General features: G+C 36.5%; 1 protein-coding gene across 3 annotated transcripts in view; it reads right to left on the reverse strand.

Annotated features, from left to right (window-relative positions):
- SYT1 (synaptotagmin I) overlaps nt 1–21,995 on the reverse strand; it is a 212,492-nt gene that overhangs the window by 73,099 nt on the left and 117,398 nt on the right. For all 3 annotated transcript variants that reach the window (XM_012656340.1, XM_012656341.1, XM_012656342.1), the window contains one exon: nt 14,758–14,875. In XM_012656340.1, the coding sequence (XP_012511794.1) occupies nt 14,758–14,875 (118 nt within the window). The remainder of the gene's footprint in view (nt 1–14,757; nt 14,876–21,995) is intronic.

A 21,995-nucleotide genomic window follows, 5' to 3' on the forward strand; every position in this document is an offset into this window, starting at 1 on the left:
TGAGTAGGGCATCATTCCTAACTCAGTATTTCTGATGGGCTTGCCTCTAGCCTTTGCTTAGGAACTAAAATTGGAAGAAGCAAGTGTGGATCTCCATTGCTTACACCCATTGATTCCAGTTCAGATCTTTATAGTTAAACAAGAGTAGGTTCCATTCTTTTCCCACATATTTTTAGGTAGTTATCGTGTTCTCTTTGGGTCTTTTGTAGCTTAAACATCTCCTATTCTTTGAACCGTTCCTTAGCTGAGACTGTATCTGCCCTCTGCATGACCCCAACTTCCTGCTAGATTTGCTTCAGAAAGTTGATGTTTCTCCTTTAAGTGTATTTCAAGAAATGAACACAGTATCCCAGACCTCTCGGTATAGAGTATAGGAACTCTGCTGCTGGAGTCTTACCTTTAAAATAAATAATCTCAGTTGGTAATAAGATTTCACAGTTGTTTTACATTTCAGATTAATTCGTTTTAAAATTTAAATGGAAAGTTAGACAGGCAATGACCACCCATACCAACAACAAACAGAAATAAAAATAAATATCTTTTTACTCACTGACCTGCCCAAGAGAAAGAAAAATTTTCATACCTGAGATCTTGCTTGTAAGCAAATATTAAGTTCTAGTACCTTTAATAACTGGTTCCTCTTGCAGCATTAAAGATGGCTGGACTAATTTCGATTTAAAAAACAATTAAGTGGCAGTTATAGGAGTCAAAATCTATATACGCTATAATAGTGTGAGGGCAAGTTGATTTTAAAAAATATGTACTATAGATAATTTGGCTTGAGGATAGTATCCTTATTTTTGGGCTAAACTTACATATACTTTAATTTTATTGTATTGAATTCTACTGTATAAATACAAAAGATATATTTATTGAAAAAAAACCAGCCCTGATGCAGCATATTTGTGAAGAATTTTTCATTTGAGGACCAGGCTGAAATATACCTCCTAATTTTGTGTTTATATCTTTCTTAGCATCCTGTGGAGCTCTGACACTTTCATTCCTGGAGCCTGAAATACAGTCTTCAGGTTCATGTTTCCTAAGCAATTGGTTTAACCTCGAGTCAGGCTGGCTAGTTTGAGAGAGGCACAGTTCAACGTTACTGATGTGGGCAGATTTAACAGTTAAATAACAAACCGACGTGGCATAGAGGAATCATCTCTCCTGTAGGACTAATATATAACAAATTTTCACATTTCTTACCTAGGTTCTTAGAAAATACTTTAATGGAGCTAGTTTTCCTATTGGCAAGTGGAACAATTCATTTGATTTAAGGGAAAGGCTATAGGGCAGACACATAATCCAATCAAAGCTCTTTCTATTTTTTGGAATGCCAAGATGGGCACAGTCTGGGGATATGTTTGATATGGAAAATGAAATTTCAGCTAGAGGAAAACAAGCTGAAGAGGGTCAAAAGGTCTTTGGATGCAAGGATGTGCGACTGTACATGGGTACTTTCCTTGCTTTTGATGTTGATTTTATTTGTGGAGATTTGAGAATTTGTAGAGATAAGTGAAAGTTGAAATCTTTACTACTAAATTATGCACCAACAATGAGCAACAAATGCTGACTGATATTGTATCCAATTAGGCATTTATTGGTTGGGGCACAGTTATTTGGAAAGACAACCAGGAGTTGGTCTGGGAGCAGGCTCTGCCACTTCTAGTCAAATTCACATTGCAACAACAGATTCCATCTTGTGGTGTTTCATTTTAGAGAGGAGAGTTTGTCCAGCGACCACATTAACTTGATAATTAGGATGACAGAGGCTCTGTTCTTCCTCTCTATTCCTGTTTGTTGGCTCAATTAGCTGTGTTAGTCTTGGACCTGTTACCATAAAAGAAGCACTTGGAAAAGAACCTTGGTATTTTAAATAAATAGCTAAAGAGCTGAAGGTGGTAGAAATATACTACTGGTCTGATTTCTTATAAAATATGCTGGGTCTTGTGGCCAAAAAATAAGAGGAGAAGTGAGGATGATTTCTCCTTAATTCAGGATGCCATCGTAGATTAGTCAAAGCAGATGACTGCCACCCAGATGATTCAGAGGCATTCTTTTAAACACACACGCATGCACACGCACACGCGCAGTATTTCTGTCAGCCATATGGGAACACATATTCTCCTGGACCCAGAATATGAAAAGAAAAATTGAATTAACCAAGGTCTGTCTTTGGCTTAGAAATAACTTTATATAGTACTTTCTACTTAGAGCTTCCACCTAACATTATCTCATCTGTTAACCCACCAACGTGGCTATCTTTTAATGCCCCAATTTCATAGATGAACAGACTGAGGATCAGAAAGGTTAAAGGCTTCAGATCCAGGTTTTCCAATGCCAGTTGCTGTTCCTTTTCCGCTGCACCCTGCTGTCTCTCAGGAGAGGGTCTGTTTATGGCTGAGTTACAACTCCACTGGAGGCCAAGGAGGCAAGGACAAATGCTGGCATTTTCAGATAGGTATTTATTATTAGGCTTTGCCCTGTAATAACTGTTAAATCATGCCTTCGGCGTGCCTCCTTGGCAAGGTCGGGGCATGTATAAAGCATTTCTATAAAGCTAAATTCCTGTTGGGAGGCTTTTAAGGTTTTTATATTTTAATGAAGTTATTAAAATGAAAGTTCAGACTTGCATAATTCATAAGCATTCACTGCTTCTTTTAAAATCTTTGCCTTTATTTTTTAGAATTTTTAGTGAAATCCTTATAAACATAAAACATGAACCCCTTTCAGTTAAGATTAAAATAGATTTCTAATTATAGGAAACTGGAGCTTCACTGTCATGTAATACATACCTTTTAGGCTAGTTTCATTTACAGTATTTCCATTGCATTAAAGATGGTACTATAAAATTCAAGAGTGTATTCTAGATATACAACTTGAATTGGCAACTTTTAGTAAAAGAAGCTTTCAAATGTTTAATTAAATGTTTTTAAGTCCAGAAATTGGAAAATTCTCTTAAAAATGCTGGTTTTGACTTTCATAAAGGTGTATATTTTTACTTTGACTTTCAGTGACTGTCACAGATCTCTTCAAGTTGCTATTGTAACAATGCTGCTGAATCGAGTGTTTTAATGGATTCAAACTCCTGTAAATATAGTTGAAAATCTACAAGCTAATGACCTGATTTTTTTGGGTACTCTTTGCAATCAATCCCGTGTCTTTTTAAGCAACACACTTTTAGTTTTTGAACTTAGGGTAATTACATCTTACTTTAAAATCCTTTTCTTATTTAGATGCATGATGAGATGGTATAAATGTAACCTTTTACTGCTCAGCAACAGGAGCCAGTAGCAGAATAAGCAGCAAGCAAATTTTAGGAACATTAATAAAATGGAGACTTTCCCCATTCCTTTTCTTTCTCCTATTGATATGTAGGAACTCTTTGTATTATAGGGATATTGACATTTCATCTGTTTATGTGGGGCAAGCTTTCTTTCAGTCTGTGGCTTGTCTTTCAAATTCATTTATGGCATTTAATATCCGGGAGGAAGGGACATCTTTACTATATTGTTCCCTATCCTAGAGCACATTATGCTTCTGTTTATCTAGGTCTTGTTTGAATTCCTTTGGTGAAGTTATATAGTTTTTCTCATAGTTATATGTATAAGAGAATTACTAAATATATTATGATACATCCAAATAAGGGACTGCTATGTAGCCAATAGCTATAACGGCGGATCTATATGTTGACTTGAAGGATCTCTATTGTATATTGCTAGGTGAAAAATATTTACAGAATAATGTGTTTAAAATAATCCCCTTTTTGTATAATGCATATATATTTGTATATATATGTAATGATATAAGCAGAAAGAAAATCTGGAAGAATATGAAATTTCAAATTGTTTCCTTGAGACAATTAACTCTGAGGAATGGGAAAGGATTAGAGGAGCTGGTTTGAGTTCTTAATTTCTTACCTTATATATTAAAATAAGTGGTAGGGTTATGGATTATTTTAATTTTATTTCTTGAGCTTCTCTATACTTTTAAAACTAAAGTTCCAGAAAAATATTGAAATAGTGCTATTTGTGAAACCATTTTTTCCTTAATAAGGACATGAACATTCATAGTATCAACAAATGACAGCTATAATATCAGTAGATAACTGCGTAATCTCACAGTTCTACATGTGTATTAGTTCTGCAAGTACATTATCACTAAATGTACACTAGGCTCTTTTTTGGTAACAGAGGATAATTTATTAACTATACTTTCACTTTGTTGGCTTAAATCAGTAGTTTGAAATCTATGGATTTCTTAAACATATAACTTTAGTTTTGGATAAAAGCAGTTTCAGTGCTCCTGAGGATATAAAATAAATGTGCTTATTTCATATTTTTAAGTTAAAAAGTCAATTTCCTAAGTAAACACTTACAGGCATTTATTTGTGGAAGAAAAAAATTATTGGAAGCCTCCTAGTTTTCCAGCCATCACTGAGAATGATGTGTAGCAAAAGTTAGGCCATTAGTAATTCAAAAAGACAACCAGCTGCTATGGTCTTTTGACTTCCTTTTATAAGGAGTGAGTCTATAAAGCCGTGAACAAGTGAGATGCTGAATCATTGCCTTATCTGTGCATGCTGGGCAAAAGATGTGACAAGGGGATCATTCTGTCTTCACTTCCTCCCTGGAAAATGTCTTTATGACTGTCATTCAGGTATAATGACAGTAATGTGTGCATTTCTGTGTCACTCTCTTCTTTTATCTCTTGGAAATAGTGTGTTTTTCTTTCTTTCTTTTTTTTTTTTAACCACTAGAGGGTGAGGGTTAAGAGGGTGAGGAGGGAGGAAATAAAGAAAGGAAGCAAAATCTCCTGAAAATGATAGCTAAAATAACCAATCAGCTGCAAGGATTACATTTTCTGCTTTCTATTTATCAGCTGTTATTTTTATTATAATAAGATGACTATTATATGATGCCAAAAGAATTGTATTAAGTGGATAAAATTAAGTCAAATCAGTTGGAAGATGACAATATAATCAGTTAGATTGCTAGAATTTTAATATGCATAACTGGTTCATACAGGGTATATTGATGTCTATTCCTCCAACATATATGCTAGGGGCTTTGAGAATGCAAACCTAAGTAGAAACAATCTCTGTTCTCAAAGTATCTCATAGCACAGCAGGCGGCAAGACTATGGAGAAGATAAAGGAATGATACACTTGTAACTGAGATTAAGAATAAAGGATTAAGTGACCAAAATCAGCAGTATATCCTTTTGGAACTGGAGGTGACTATAATAAAATACAGTTTTTTTTTTTTTTTTTTAAAGATCATTTTTGGTGTTTCTTTTTCTCAAAGCACCGTGGCAGTGTTGGGGACTCAAAACTTTGCACATTTTTGTCACCTGTTTTAGGCTTTACTAACAGGAATCTTACAGCTTCATAAAAGGAAGAGAAAAATAGCACAGACTTTTGCTATATATTTTTAATAGTTTTATTAGGAAAAAACCTCTTTATCAAATATGGACAATAAAATCTCTTGAGAGAGCCCACCAAATATAATTTTAAAAAGAAGAATATTTGGGGGCTCTATTTCTGCCAACCCAATTACCTGTTAGAAATTCAGACCCTCCCTATTCTTTTTCTGTATACTAAATAGAAGATGATAGAAATGTTCAACTCAAGGATGCAAATGTAGCTATTCTGGGTTGGATTAGTGAGATATGCAGCCGTGGGGCCGTTTCTGATGGTTACCCATGGAAAGGCATGGAGGAGTTCCTACAAGACAACACAAAGTAAAGGTTTAAAGATGTCCCTTTTTAAGCCTATATCACAGCAGACTCTTACATTTATCTTAGCCTTATATTTCAATCTATCTCTTAGAGCAACACATTTTTATGACCCAACTGTAAAGCAGTAAAGAAAATTGGTCAAAGAATTTTTGAGTAGAAAGCTGCCTTTGAGATCATCCTGAAGAGCCGTCCCTTTTATCTATTCTCTTTCAAACATCAAGATTGCTTCCTAATTCTAGTATTGTGGGATGTGATAAACAGGTAGGTATTACTCTAGCTCTACCTTTCATGATTTTCAGACTTTAATCATATCTCTGCTCAGCCTACCTTTTCCAGACTACAAAGTCTCAATCTTCTCAGCCTATCCTCACATACAGCCTTCTTGTGCCTCTATTTTAGCTGTCCTCCTCTGGCAGCTGATCACTGTTTTTCCTGAGGTAGGAAATAAAACCATAACTATGTGCATTCTACACATGAATGAACTCTGGGGTTGGACAAATGTAGGGCCTTCCCCACCCCTGTTATCTATAAAATCATCTGTGACAACATCAAGCCTTTTTGAGGGGCAGCACACTTGGTGAATGTCTTCAAGAGATGGCTGTATGTGATTTTTTTTTCTTGGTTTATAATTGATCCTATTATTCTATACTTAGGATTATTTTTTCTTTTCAATGTATTATTTCTAGCTTGCCCACAATGAAGCTCATTTACCACATTTTGGCTTATTCAGCCTAGTTAGATTTTTTTCATTTACCCACTGACCTTGGCATTTCAATGGCTAGAATCATTTATGCCACCTTCAGAATTGGAAGTTTTCAGATGACTAGTAAAAATGTCTTAGAACAGACCTCTTTGGAATGCCCTATTTCTACTTCTCCATCTGTAGATTTCTTTTGCTAACATTTTCCAGCTGAGCTCTATTTTCCTGGTAAGTTATCTTTTGAAATTCCAATGTCTTTAAATTTGACATTTTCAATATGTAGTTTTGACCTACAGAGTCCCCTAGCAATTTAGAGGAGTAGGAAGTTTCTGTACTCATACATCTTAACACCCTTACCCCAATAATATCACATATGCCCTTTCAGAATCAGGCCTTGACAAAATGGAGTAGTAAGTAAAGTTTTTCTGTAGTTTCTCTCTACCACCTAAAAGGCACTCAAATTCCTTAGACTTGGACTGTCTTCTGTATCACTGATACAGCTAAACATCACTGTTTTGTATCTCACCCTCTTTTATGTGCAAAGAATCAATCACTGCAATATACCAATCTGTACACAAGGGAGAAGGTCCTTTCCAGCATGGAAATGATCTATTAATATTCAATATCTGGTCTTATGGATTCATTGATCCCATTTTTGCTGTCTAAGTACCAAAAAACAACTTAAACAATCAACCAATTAGTGACTTCCATGATGGAATTTTAGTTTGGGTATAAAGGATATTTGGAATCAGGTAGAATTTTTGGACATCTTTCAAACTATAACATGTAGTTAGCCACCTGCTCTCCAGTTTGAACCTGATGAGAAAGGATAAAGACCTAGAAGTCATGTTTTATTCATGAAGTCTGAAGACAGACTATTTCAGTTGACATCCTAGCTCTGCCAAATACTAAGTCTGTGACCTTGGGCAAGTTATTTACCTCTCCTTCAGTTCCATCAATACAGTAGAATTAAAAACAGTATCTACCTCATAGGGTTGTAATGGGTATTAAATCAGTTAACCATATGTAAAGCATTTAGAACAGTGTCTGGCTCACATTTTGCTAAGCTGGCGTCTGCTGTTATTTTTTACTTGTATTCCCAAGGACTGGCATGGTGCCTGGCGCCGAGTGGGTATTCACTTGATGTTTGTTGAATGATTGGAAATGTACCTGCTGGCTAAAGAACTGACTTAGGAATTTTTGTGCTAACTGTTGTGAACTAACACATTTCAGCCTATCACTCATTCCTCTTGATTTCACATCTGCTCTTCTCGTTTCCTTAAAACTACTCTTAGTCCTTTAGGCACAGCATTTTTATCCATTCTGTGGCACTACTAACTATACCTGGGTCTTAACTTATATAGGGCTTGCTAGAATCCTTTTTAATAACTCAATTTCTAGGATGATCCAGTTTCAAGCTTTGTCATTTCTTTTTTAGATCAATTTGTTCACATCTTGGGGATTCAGATTATTTTATCAATATTGTAATAAAGCATTTTGAAGAGTCTCAGAATTAATATTATAACATTCATGCCTAAAATTATGATGAAGCTTTTGACATCACAACCAACTTATTATGCATATTCCTGTCCCATTAACTCAATAAGATGCTAGTTTATTTGAACATTATTGCTTGACCCTGATATCATGGCCAATTATTTTGCATATCCCTGTCTAATTGGCTCAAATAAGTTTTTGCTATTTTATTTATTGGCCCAGCTCCCAGACTAGTAGCTTTTAGTTCAAATCAATTGAATTTGGAGTGGTTTTCTTTGTTGTGCTTTCAGCACCAATGGAAGGACAGATAAGGGTGGTGGTCAAGGGTGTTAGGAAAAAACTCTAGAATGTATAAAGGAAACATCTACTGCTTTTATCTCCCTTTCAGTGGAAAATACTGAAGAAAAAAGATAATAATTTAGACATGTGGACAAGGTATTTTTCAGAGTGGAGGATACTGGACTGATGAAAGATATAGAACTTATTTGAGAAAATTTCAGTATATAAAGCAAAGGATTCTATATTACTAACAAAAAAAATTTTCAAGGGATATATAAAAATAACATGGCAGTGTGTATGTATGTGTGGTGGGGGAGACCTGTTTAAAATGCAATTTCAGGTTCCCACCCCTAGATATTCAGTTATAGCTTGGTTTGAGTTCTTTAAATTTTAAATTTTAACACATACCCTGGGTGATTCTGATGGAGGTAGGCCAAAAATCACATTTTGACAAATATTGCCTGGAGGAATGATCCTGCCTCTGCTGATTCATGATTTCTATGTGGAATCTATGTGGTTACCTAAGCTTGGCTGAGTTGCTCTTTCCTAAGTGACTTTGAATATTTAAATCTGGCTATGTTTCCCAAGTTATATTTCTAGGACAGTAGAAAAGTAGATGGAGAAAATGGTATTTAAAAAAATGGCATCTTATAGAAAGGAGGGAGGGGGAGAGGGAGGGAGAGGGAGGGAGAGGTGTGATGAGTGGGCAGGGGACAGAGTGAATTTAGCCGGTCCAGTCTCAGTGACTGATCCACATGCTGGCAGTCTGACACACACTGATGTTGACTCCTTTGCCACCTTTGTCACCCTTTCTTCTTCCCCCATCTTTTCCCTTAAGTAGTTGCTTCCACTTTCAGATTTCATTGTTGGACTTAGATGCTTTGGGAGACCTCTCCTACAACTTCACCCTTTGCTCTGCACAGTATAAATTTCATAGTGATAAGGCAGGACTAGGGATGGCCAGGAAGAAGACTGGGGAGGGGATGGAGGACAGAAGGAAAGAGGGGAGTGTAAGACGATGCAGAACACTTTCCACAACCACTACCTCATAGCCACCTCCCTAGCTCCTTGACGTCAGGAGACTGCGGGAAGAGATGCACATGGTTTCAGTCCTTTACATCTGTTTTCCCAGCACCCTCTCGCCCCCATGCTTGGCATGCTTTTGTCATTTATTTCCCACAATTCAGGTGAATACAAACCATAGCAAGGGGGTAGGACTGCAAACTTCTCACCCTTGTCGATCTGCCATGGTTCCTAGTAGAACGAACACTTAGAACAATCTGAAGAGGCCTATGTGCTGCCTTCAGGGAACAAGGGAAGTAGAACAGATCTATGAGACTGCCTTCTGTTTCATGTTGAGCCAGGCAAGAAGAGAATTCTGCCAGAAGCCACAAATGAGGCAAGAAAATCAATTTGTGTTTCTAAGAAGACAAGAAAAGTAGTGCCCTAGAGCTATCACACTGGGAGTATTCATGGGGGTTATACATATGAATATTTCTGCCATCTGCAAGAATGCCTCAATTTCCCACAATCCCTAAAACTTCCATTTCTAGCCTTGCCTACCCTGAGGACCTCATCTTGATGTTTCAGCTCTGGGCAGGGGAGGCACCTTCAGTACGTTAGAGCAGGGAATCATTGTTCTTCCACCTGGAAGGTGGGCGTGTGGGGAAAGGCGAATGGTGTATTGGAAAGTGCTCTTCACTGGCAATCAGGTGACTTTGAATGTTAGTAACAATAAGAATAATTACCATGGTTTGCTGAAATAAAAAAAAAGAAAAAAAAGGAGAAAAAGAAGGAAAAAAAAAAAAGAATAATTGCAAGTATTGAGCACCTCCATCTATACATACACCACATAGAGGAAGATAGTTTTTGTACATTTTCTAAGGTCTCTAAGCTTCAATTTTCTCACTGGAAAATGAGAATATTACTTTCAGAAACTACCTCACAGGACTTTCATGAGACTCATATGAGAAAACCAAGTTAAAAAATAATTTCTGAATTAGAAAGTGTTCTATAACTGATAATATAACTTTTTAACAGTTAAAAGTAATTCTCAGATTTTAAATTGGAAGGTAGAATTTCTACCCATTAGGTCAAAATTTAAAAGCTGTAATCACTTTCATTTTGCTGATTCAGAAGTTTGGTCTTTTTTTAAACAGCCATACCCTTAAGTACAAAACTTTCAGAATTTCATTTAATTTGTGACAGAAAGCTCAAACAAGTTATAGTTTTGACAGTCCTCATTAAAGCTGTACTCAGATGTCTCAAATTTCTGAGATGACCAAAAAAAAAAAAAAGAACTTGAAGAAAGTAAGTGACAAAAATGAAGACAAGTATAAATTTGAGTATAAAAATTCAACTTAATAATATAGCTCAAAACTATGAGATACAACCTTGCACCTTTGAGAATCCTCAGTCTTTCCCATGCCTTCACTTTTTTAGCCCTCTTTATTCTCTTCCCCAATTTTCCCAAATAGAAAGTATTATTTGAAGGAAGATTTATTCCACATACAGAAATGCATAAAATACAGTGAGGAGATTGAGATATGTTTACTTGGCAACAGGCAAAGTCTCTCCAATTACAGGGCAAAAAGGCTACACCTATTCTACTGCACTAACCTGCTCCTGAAGAACAGTCATGCAGTCTCTAAGATTCAAGATCTCAATACAAATAGTCATTTTCTGCATAACGATATTTCAGTCAAGGATGGACCACATATACAATGGTGGTTCCATAACTTTATAATACTGTATTTTTACTCTACTTTTTCTATGTTTAGATACACAAATATTTACCATTGTGTTACAATTGCCTACAGTATTCAGTACAGTAACATGCTGTACAGGTTTGTAGCCTACGAGGAATAGGTGGTACCATATAGCCTAGGTATATAGTAGGCTATACCATCTAGGTTTGTGTAAGTACACTCTATGATCACACAACAACGAAATTGCCTAATGATGCATTTCTCAGAATGTATCCATGTCGTTAAGCGATGCATGACTGTAGTTAGATGCAGAAATCTCCACCATTGCTTAGAAGTACTTGAGAGTTGGAATATTAAGAAAGCGAGTGCAAGGATTTACTGTAGAGATTTGCATTGTTTGTCACATGGATATATGACAGAGGCAAAATCTTTGTGCGGTGCATTTTGAATTAACATTGTAGGAAGAAAATAAACTGACCTTGTTGAAGAGTAGTAGAAAATTATTTAAAAAAAGTTTCCATTTATTTTCTTTAGTTTCTTGTTAATAATTATCTTAATTCACTATTGGGTCTATGGAAAACATGGGCCTACTAACACAAGTTTGACTGAATTAATCAGCTAATCTCATCAAACAAATAGATGAACTTTTTATTCCCCATTGAATCAAACAATTGGCTAAACCATCCATTGGTTGCTTTCATATGCTGCATATTCAGCCCAAGATTTGACAAAGTTACTAATAGAAATAATTACAATAATATTTAGTGCCAGGCCCTGGGCTCTCATTTATTTCTCATAATAACCTCATCAATAAGATCTTCTTATTTCATCTTCAGATATAAAGCAACTGAGGCTTAGAAAAGCTAAATATCTTGTCCATTGTCAAATTGCTAGCAGTGGCAGATGGAGTTTAAACCCTGGCCAAACAACTCACTTTGGTTCCAATTATCTAGCCATTTCCAGCAAATGTAGCTTGGTATTTGAATTACCTGGAATGATCTTATTATATAATTATGGTCTCCTGGTACATAGGTCAACTTACTTTGAGACAGACCATCCAAGTGCTTGAAGTTATTTTAATGGTAAGTAGGTTAAACAAATTTGAAATGCAAGACTTGTTTTTTCAGTCCATAGCTCCTTTGTAAATAATTCATTATTCATTCAGTAGCTATGCTCGGTGCTACCAGTCACAGCATTGTGGGAGGCATAAATACAGAACACAGTCTAGTGAGAGACAAGTGTGATGTTTGAGAGATGTAAACAAACTACTAGTGGCATTTTAAAAAGGCAAAGATTTGTTCTACTGGGATGGATCCTAAAATATTGTCTCTCCCAGACACCCCGTGGCTCACTTCCTCACCTCTTCTAGGTTGTTGCTGAATGCCACCTACTCGTGAGGTCTTCCCTGACCACCATTAAAACTGCTCCCCAGTACTCCTTACCTACATCCTGTATTAGTGCTTCATAGCCCTTGTTACCTCTTAGTAGACTATATGCCTTTCCTATCCACTGGTTTCTTGTCTGTCTCCCTACATTAGCATGCAAGCTGCAGGAGGATGGGGTCTTTGCGCTGTTTTATCCCCTAATGTAAATCTATTGTTCCAAACAATGCTGACTCAAATTAGGGACGTAATATGTATTTGTTGAATGAATGGTGGAAATTATACTTAAGATGGGCCAGAAGAATGGGTGGGGCTTCTCTAGACAGTGTTGGAAGGAAGGGATTCCAGGTGAAGGAAAAAACCTAAGCAAAGAATAGAGGTAGCAGTTCGCCTAGCTTGTTTGGAGAACAGTATGCTGGTCAATTTGGTTAAAATGAGATACGGGATGACGTAGGCTGGAAATATCTACATTATGTAGGCCTGAGTGATTATGACTGACTTGCAGAGGCAGCAGGGAGCCCTTAAAATTAGGGCTCTTCGAATACCTTTATTTAATATTTAAGAATTAAAATCATTCAAGGTAATTCAAATTTAGGGGTGCTTACAGGTCGTATGGGTCCTGAAGCTAACATAATTTTGCTGGTTCTCTTTAGAAAAAATATTATAAAATTATGACTACTAAATTAAGTATGACCTCCAGCCTTGCCCCTTTATGTCACAATGTGGCGTCAGTGCAGTGGGTGTAGGAGTCATCCCAGATGCCCTTCTTTCACTGGGGTAGCTGACAGTAACCTAACTATACATGATGTGACTATAAGCCACATAAATACATCCTGCTAGACCCAGCTTTCCTTAGCCAAATCCCAAGAATGCCTGCAGTCCGTCCAATGCCACTAAATCAGAAGAGATTGGTGGTGGAGGAGAAGTCAGAGTGGAAAGAAACAGCAAACTGTGATTAACAAACAGTGGTTGGAATATCTGTCTATGACCATGGGAACTCATGTCCAGGACCTTGCAAGAAGTTATAACAAATCAGGGACACTGAAGCTTTATTTGCCTCATGTAAAGCTGCTCTGCTGAGGGTACAGGATTGCTTAGGAGGAAGACGGGGGAAGTACTAGACATAGCTGGTGAGGAGATGCTTACCATGGAAGTTTGGAATGAAGCATGTGAGAGAGAATACAAAGTAACCATATAATGGTACTTAGCTGTTGAACCAAAGGACAGAAAAAGGTCAAAGTTACCTCCCAATACCAAGTAGTAATCTGGGGGTGAAATGTTATTGTTGTTCAAAATTTCTCTGCATGTTTTTCACATATAGTCACATTAAATACTCTTTATATTTTTGCAGCAAACAGTACTGAATTGCTTTAAATTTGCTATGTTATGCTATTGGGCAATGGAAGCAGTAAGTTACTCACTAAATAGGGTCTTAGTGACATGAAAGAATGAGTGCAACTTCCCCAAGTTACAAAGAAAAATAAACTTAAGTATCGGAGAATTTGGTTGACAAATTAGTGGGTCAGTGAGCAGAAGCTCAGCTTTAGCACTTTGTAGATGTTATGCTTTAGAGTATAAAATCACCGTGTTGTAATAGTATGACCTTTTGAAGTTTGTAATATTTTTGTGAGAGAAAGTGTTGAATAAAAGTCATGTCGGCTGTAATTCCACAGACACAAACTATGACAACTGTAGTCGATTTAATGATGACCTTGTGGCATACCAAGAAAATTCCTCACACTTTAATGATTTACTGGAAAATTAAAAATGTAATTGATTTAATCATACAGAGAAAAAGAAAAATTATGTTCAACCGTGGAAGTGACAAGTCCTTGGATTGACTTTGCTTTTGAGCAAGAGTATAGTTGACTTACCTTATTTGACTAAGGTTGGGTTGTACAGAATTTTTAATCCCCAAATCTCTCCCAGCCCCAACATAAAATATAGAATTAAGTACATTACCATGGGGATTCACTCTCAAACAGAGATTTTATTATTCACATATATTTGAAATGCTGAGTATTTAATAAAATGGCATTGTAAAACTGTTAGGTTATCAAATACCTAATAAATAAGCCTCAGATAAAACACTATTTTTTTATATCATGGGTAACTTTGACCAAAAAAAAAAAATTTAACACAACTATAATCTGCCATGGGCATTGACTTTCAGAAGAGAACCAAAAATTTTCAGCTTTCAATGCCATAGAAATGACAGTTGAAACTTTGGCTATGAAGAAGGAAAACAGATTTTCTCTTCTATGCCAATTCCGATAAATTGAGAGTGGCTTCCTGGGGCACTGTGTTGGGATGAATTCTGAGACTGCTTCCAGGCTCTGTTTGAAAGAGAACTGTGATCAATTAAGGAGTGGGGAGTCGCAGCGTGTGTGCTATGCATTTGGTATCCATGATGAAACAGCATTTAAAAAAAAATCAATAAACACCACAGGCTTACCAGATAAGCCACCCACATCCATCTTCTTCAGGTTCTTTGCCTCCAGAATGACAACAGTCAGTTTGCCAGCGGTCGGTACATAGCGAAGGGAGAAGCAGATATCACCCAGTTTCTCTTGCTATGAAAACCAATAAGAAAGTATTAGCAATTTTTCACATCAAGGTGAATACAGCTTTTACATAGACATTTTAAATCCTTCAAGAGGAGGGCTATGGCAATTAGGATTTGAAAATGCTCAGGTCCAATGCTATTTACACAGTGGTCTTTTTTTTTTAAAAGACCATCTATTTCAGTTTTTTAAAAAGACCATCCATGCCTTAATATTGATCAAAATTATCTATACATATACAGGAAATGAAACCAAAATGACTTTTTCAGTGATTCTGTATTCTGAATAGTACTGCAAAACTCTTCACAAAATTTTCGTAACATTATCAAATAGCTTTGAAAAGAGCCTAACATTTCATCAGAAGAGTCAACCTATGTAAATTTTTGTCTTTTTAAATTTAAAATAGGATTATGTCTAATACTCTATATTTAGGTTTTTGGGAAAAAAGACTTGGATGTGTATTCCATCAAATTCTATTTATTGATGAGAAATTCTGAATTCCTAAAAGCATAAGATTTTGCACTTTTAAGTTTTCTCATTTCCAATGAGGTCTAACTTTCCTTTTCCTTATCCTAAGATTTTAAAAAAATCTAAGCAGCAGGCTGGAAAATTAAACACATTGTTATACAGTGCGAACCATATTATAGCTCCTTATGTGACTTCATTGGTACTATATTTCAGGCCCAAAGAATATTCACCAATCCTATACTCAGGCATTTTTGGACACTGATCCAGAGTTTAAAATGATGATAATATAGAGAACTTTTACTTTTTTCATAAAGGACTCCATCGATTCTCCCACCTCACGTCTTATTCTGTAGGATGACTAATTAAGAACCATGCTATTGTTCAATGCTAGCGGAATTCGTATTTATTCGTATTCATAAACACGAGAGAAAGAGGAGTTTGTTGTACCCTCCTTGGATACTGGAGACTCTAGATTGCTTTCTGACATAGGGAATTAGCTATATGGCAAATCAGGGTTTATTTCTTAGTGTTTTCTCCCATGAAATGTGAATTCTGATTCTAAAGAAGGCAACAGTTGTGTTAGAGTTCTGCAGATAAACTTTTAACATAGGAATGAGGTACAGAAGACCAAATCCTAAAGACTTCTCATGTTATACTCCTATTATGATGACATTTGGCTTATCTATAACTTATCAGCCAGAGTCTCTGATGTGGAAATAACTGCCTAGATGTAATTTAAGAATGTAAGGAAATATAATTCCCCCCCCGCGCTTTTTTTTGTTTTTTGGATAGTCTATATCCATCTTTCAAAGAAGAAAGAGTATGATTTACCTATAGGTAAGAAGCAATATATTCAATGTGTGTGTGTGTGTGTGTGTGAGAGAGGGTGCGGGGGGCAGGGGGACTTTCTGCTAAAGTAATGCCTCTGTGGGAAACATCACACACATGTTTATGGCTCCAATCCTTTCATTTCGTGAGTCCCTATAGCACCTTACCATGCATCTCAATGTTGTTAATACTAAGAACTTTGTTTTTGTCTGATTTTGCACCTGTCTCAATTATTCCGTGATTGTAAACTCCTTGAAGACAGGATCCTTGCCTGAATTATCACTTTACACACATTTTCAAAATGTAAATAAATGGAAACTTTAGAAAATATCCCTGTTTTGAATTATCTAGGTCATAGTTCCCTTCCATTAGTACGGATCATAGAGAGCTACTTCTAATGTGCCAAATTCACCTGACGTGCCTCCTCAGCCCTAGGAATTAATTTACATGTCAGAAGAAGCTAGGTGGAATAAATTATTCTTCATAGTCTCTGAAAATAGAGAATGGGAGTCGATATCACGAAAATTAATATGAAGTGTGGACAAATTCATCTGAACTTCATGAGACAAGAGAAATGTAAATGAACAAAATTGCTGTTCAGAAATGCTCATTAGGAGGAGAGTTCTTTTTGCAGGATTCTGTCTATTCTCAATAGCCTCCTTGGGGAACTCACTGTGTTACAGGATCAGGTTACTGTAACTGTTCTAATTAGGCATTTCAGACATGACCGCTCTCTCTTAAATAACACCTCTCTTTATGGGCCATAATCTAATTCCACGATTAATTTAGGGGCATCACAATTGCTTTAAACAAAGAAATATCACAACCCATCTTTCCTCCAGTATATTTTTATTCTTCAATATTATGATATATAAGGGATTTAAAAGATTTTACATAATATTTAGCTTCAGAAGAGAGCATTTGTAGAGTATTAGACACCATGTGTCAAGTAGGAGAAATATGTGAGGTTACCTATAATTTTAAAGCTATGGGATGGGGAAAGAGTGAGTGTTTAAAAGAAAAAAAATGGATGTTTTGGGAGAAAGAGAAATATGGAAAAGTGCTTATTTTAGCACTCTTTATAGATCCGTATTTTATTCATTAATTTAGGAACTTTAACATTTGAAATTTCATTTGCTCATAAAATTATCATAATTGGTATATCAATTTAAATACGTATTATATTAATTAACTGAAGTTTTCAAAGTTTTAACATTTTATAACTTCTGGATCTATAAACTATTTGAAAGCTAGTCCCTGTTTTTTTCTGAAATTTGTGTCCTTTGTGGCATCAAGAAAATAGAAGAAAAACTAATTTCCAAAAAAAGGCAAGGAAAATATCCAGTTTCTAAGAACATTTGTCTTGTTTTTAAAATTTTCTGAGTTGTAACTATTTGGGGTACAAGTATATGCTTTTCCTGATGCTTTAAGAATCAGCTATAACAATTTGCTAAAACTAAAAATTTGAAAACTGGGACAACTTTCTTCCATTACATGAAGGTTTGACCCTTTAGTAATTGAGTTAGGATACTTGCAAATATGATTGCAATGTGTTTTTCACATGTTGTGGGAACCTGACGTTCATGGGAAGCAGGAAGAGGAACAGGTGGACCATGGGGAGGCCATGACACCCCCTGCAGGAAGGATATGAGGGCAGAACCCTGTGCTGCTGTGTCAGCCGTGAAGGTGTGTCCCATTCTGCTACAGTCAAAACAAGGCTCATGTCTGTGGCGTACATAGTAATTCAATGTTACCTTTGAATCTTAGATTTAGGGACTCATACCAGTATGAATGGTTGGAAATAAATATTTTCTTTTCCTCAGTGAAGTCTTTCACTGAACTTCTGTGATTAGAAAGAGAAGCACTTTTGTCCCTACAGTTCTAGCATGTGAAGATTTTACTATACCTCTTGTCCATCTACATAAAAGGTAGTTTTGGTGAACCGTCTTATATCAAACTCTTATTTCATAGTTTTGACATGTCAGTTTGGGAGAAACATGGTTGGACAGCAATAAATACACATTTAATATTAAACATTTATCACTCTAAAGTTCTAGAAATAAAGATTTTCTAAATTTTTGAAGTTTTATTTGGTGGGGTTATGGTCATGGGGAACAAAATGGAAGGGGTTCTTGGAAAATTTACAAAGGAAAAAGAAGATATCCAAGTCTGTATCTCAGACCCTTACTGCTTCTTGACAATGCTGTCTAGTTTTTTCCACAACAGTCCTGTTACTGAAGTAGGTACTGATACGTCCATTTTATAAATAAAGATTTTGAGGCTCAGGGGTTACAGAAGGTTACGTAAGTGTCTCTGTGGAATCTGAAACAAGTTCTTTTCACTCAAAATCGTGAGTTTCTTTACTATTAAACTGCCATCTGGAATGATGGAAACTAATGTTTCAGCTGACCATCCACTTGGATATCCATCCTCACTTGAATTATGTCTCTAACTATTAAGAAATTGATGTTAAACACCAATCCCTTCCCTTGACTGTTCTTCTTTCCAATATCCTTTTCTTTCACCTTTTTTTCTTTTACCATTAACATGACCTCTACCTTAACTACATCCACGTCACTATGACATCCGTCTCCATTGAGACCACTGCCACCACCTTTGGCCTGCACCATGACCTCTGCCACTACCATCAGCCCACTTCTGTCACCGCCACTTCCCATTTTACTGTCAGTTCCACTGTGTCTGAGCTCAAGCCCTCACTACTTCTGTTGTATTTTTTTGAAACAGTCTGATAAAAGACCTCTTTAGTTATAGTCTCTCTGAAGTCCAATACAGGCTGCATACTGATGTCACACTAACATATGAAAAGTCCGAACTCCTCATTCTGCCTTTCTAGAAGCTCTAGACTTTGCCTCTACTTCGCTGTCTCCTCAGCCTTTAGAATATATTTTGAATCTGATCTCATCTTCCCACTTACAGAGTCATCACTCTAATCCATGTAGGGTGACCAAACATCCTGATTTGCTCAAGACTCTCCTGGTTTGAGCCCTGAAAGTCCTGCATCTTGGGAAACATCCGGTCCCAGGCAAACCATGACTAGTGGTAACAGTAATTCCACGGCGTTGTCATTCCTGGCCCAGACTTCTATAATAGCCGTGGAATAGCCTCTCTGCATCCATGTTTGCTCCTTTCTAGTCTTTCTCACATAAAAGGCAGGGTGATCCTTTTATAATGGAAATCTGATGATGGAACAATCCTATTGAAAGCCCTTCAATATCTTCCCATTTCACTTAGGATAATATGTGTTTCTTACACTATATAAGGGCTTATATGATCTGACCCCTCCATCTCCTGTCCCTGTTCCCATGATCTCACTTCCTCTTTGCAAACCATACCAAACACACTTCTATCTCAGGGTCTTTGCATTGCTATCACTTCTGTCTGTGATATTCTTGCCCCAGATACTAGTGTGAATCTTTCCATTAGTATATTCAGCTTTCTGCTTGTATGCCATCTCTTTAGGGACTTTTTCTATGGCTGCCCTATCTAAAGCAGTCCAATTTACTCTTAAACACATAGACTGCCATTCCTCTTGCCCTGCCTTTTTTTTTTTTTTTTTGTCTTAGCACATGTTATCACTTCACTTTATGTTATGTTTATTCAGGTATTCCTCACCAGAATATCAGATCTATGAGAGAAGAGACTTGTTTTTTTCTCACTGCTGGGTTTCCAACATGAGAATAGCACCTATGTCTATTGAGTGAATAGATGCACATTCTCTACAGTTGAATACAGTCAGGTTGGTCTCTTCAGTATCCTCTTTTGTCAAAATTGTATTTTCTGGGGAAGCAGACTCAGAGATTTGCAAGCAGGAGGTTTATCAGAGTGTATCCCTTAGATCAACACCTCTGGGGGGCACTGAGAGAAGCAGGATTGCACAGGCAGAGAAGTTGGGTTGTGCTATAGTTACATCAAAGGCCTCAGGTGATCCCATGGGGAACTCTGGAGCTGGAATAGTTTCTCAGAGATACTCTGAACTGGGGCAACAAGGATGAGATTTGACAATCCTAAATCCCCTAAGCATTGGGTATGATCTGCCCCTGCATCTTGGGTCAGGGTCTCTTCAGCTGAGGGTGATGCTGAGAAGGGGAAACTCAGTTATGAGCTGTCGGCCATCCACACTGTTGACAGCTGGGACAATAGTGCCTTGATCATGAAGACGGTACAAAGATTTGGGGGGTTGGAGAAAACGTGCCACAGCAATCACTATTTCTCTATGAGCTATGTTCTTTCCCATCATTAGATTTTTGCTCAGTTGCCTAATCAAATTACTCCTAACCATTAAGCCCTAGTCCAAGTTCCATAAAAAGCACTTCTTTACTATTCCAGTGCACATGGATTTCTGCTAGCAATTGCTTTATACCAAGTAAAATGGTGCCTAGAGATTATTTTTCCTATTTATTTTGTATATGTGAGCTCAATTAACCTTGAACTCCAGAAGAACAGGGATTTTACATTATGCTACTTTTCTATGCCTACCTCCATGCGTAATAAGGGCTCCTAAATAATTTCTGGTTGACTGTATTGAAATGAGAACCTCACCAGTCTTTTGCTTTGTAAACAGCACTGAAGCTAGTACTCTATCAACAGTGCCTCCAGTTTAATTAACAAATCAACTAATGAATATATCTGGAGCTCCTCCTTTGTGCCTAGAACTATAGACACTGCCATATTAGCCCTGTCATGAAGCTAGAAACTAAAACATTTCTGGAGGTGTAGTTTTTATAAGATAATTTCATAGACACTGTAAAGTTGCAGCCAACAGACGAGTGCTTTTGCTGGTGTGATTATCTCATGAAGGGGCCTTATTACTATTAGGAATTTCAGCTTTATGTATAATTTATTTTAGTCAATTGCCTTGATCACTAGGTGGGAACTGCCAGTTAGTGTTAGAAAGTTCCAACTGTGAGATTCAGAGAAATTAACCTGCTCTTTCAGAATATGGAGCTGACAATCAGAAGGCACCTTTGTTCTGAGCAGCTTGATAATTTCATTATTTTTTTTTAAAAGCAGCTACTGAATAGAGTAGACACAAATTAATGACTTAATAGACAGCCACAGAAATACCTTTCCTTTTTGAAAAGAATTATAGATATTAGAACAAAGGTCATCTCCAATGGATAAATAAAAAGCTTGATTTAAAATGAATATTTATTTGATGACTTCTATAGTCCCATCCATCATTTTACATGTTAAAGGAAGGGTTCACTTTAGTGACATTTGCAAATGGGGATAAGTTCATACGTTTGCTGAAAACACTGTACATCTGAGTGAGTTTTTTAAAAGTACCAGAATTGACTTAATGCTGTGACATTTTGAAAGGATATATTCTATTTATGTAAGCATCAGAAGATTTTGCTATGTGTTAAATTGGCAATAGATTCTCCAATGAGTAGATGGTTTTTCAGAGGTTGAGAGTGTATTTAGAGATGACAAACAAATGGAGGTCCAATAATCTCTCAAAATGAAAATTCAGACCATTTGCATATTTTTCATTTGTAAAAATACTAAAAAGGTTCTTCATTTATGAGAAGGACAATGTTATGTTTTTAATTTTAATAAGAGAATGAGTGGCTTTAAATATATCCTGTGGATGGTAATATTTTTCAGCTTTATTCCCAGAACTGCTCTCCTACCCTTGAAGTATCTGCCAAATCGGTATTTACATCTAATGGACCAGATGGTCACAGCATGGAATGTTGCTGTGGAATGTACCCAGGCTAGAAGGACTGAATCTGGCCTAGTGTCCAAATGTGCAGTAAATTGTTCAGGTGAATGAGACAGTATGTTGTGTCTTTGAATGCTTATATAACCC

Source organism: Propithecus coquereli, unplaced genomic scaffold (genome assembly GCF_000956105.1).
Source record: "Propithecus coquereli isolate 6110/MARCELLA unplaced genomic scaffold, Pcoq_1.0 Scaffold50, whole genome shotgun sequence".
NCBI classification, from domain to species: domain Eukaryota; kingdom Metazoa; phylum Chordata; class Mammalia; order Primates; family Indriidae; genus Propithecus; species Propithecus coquereli.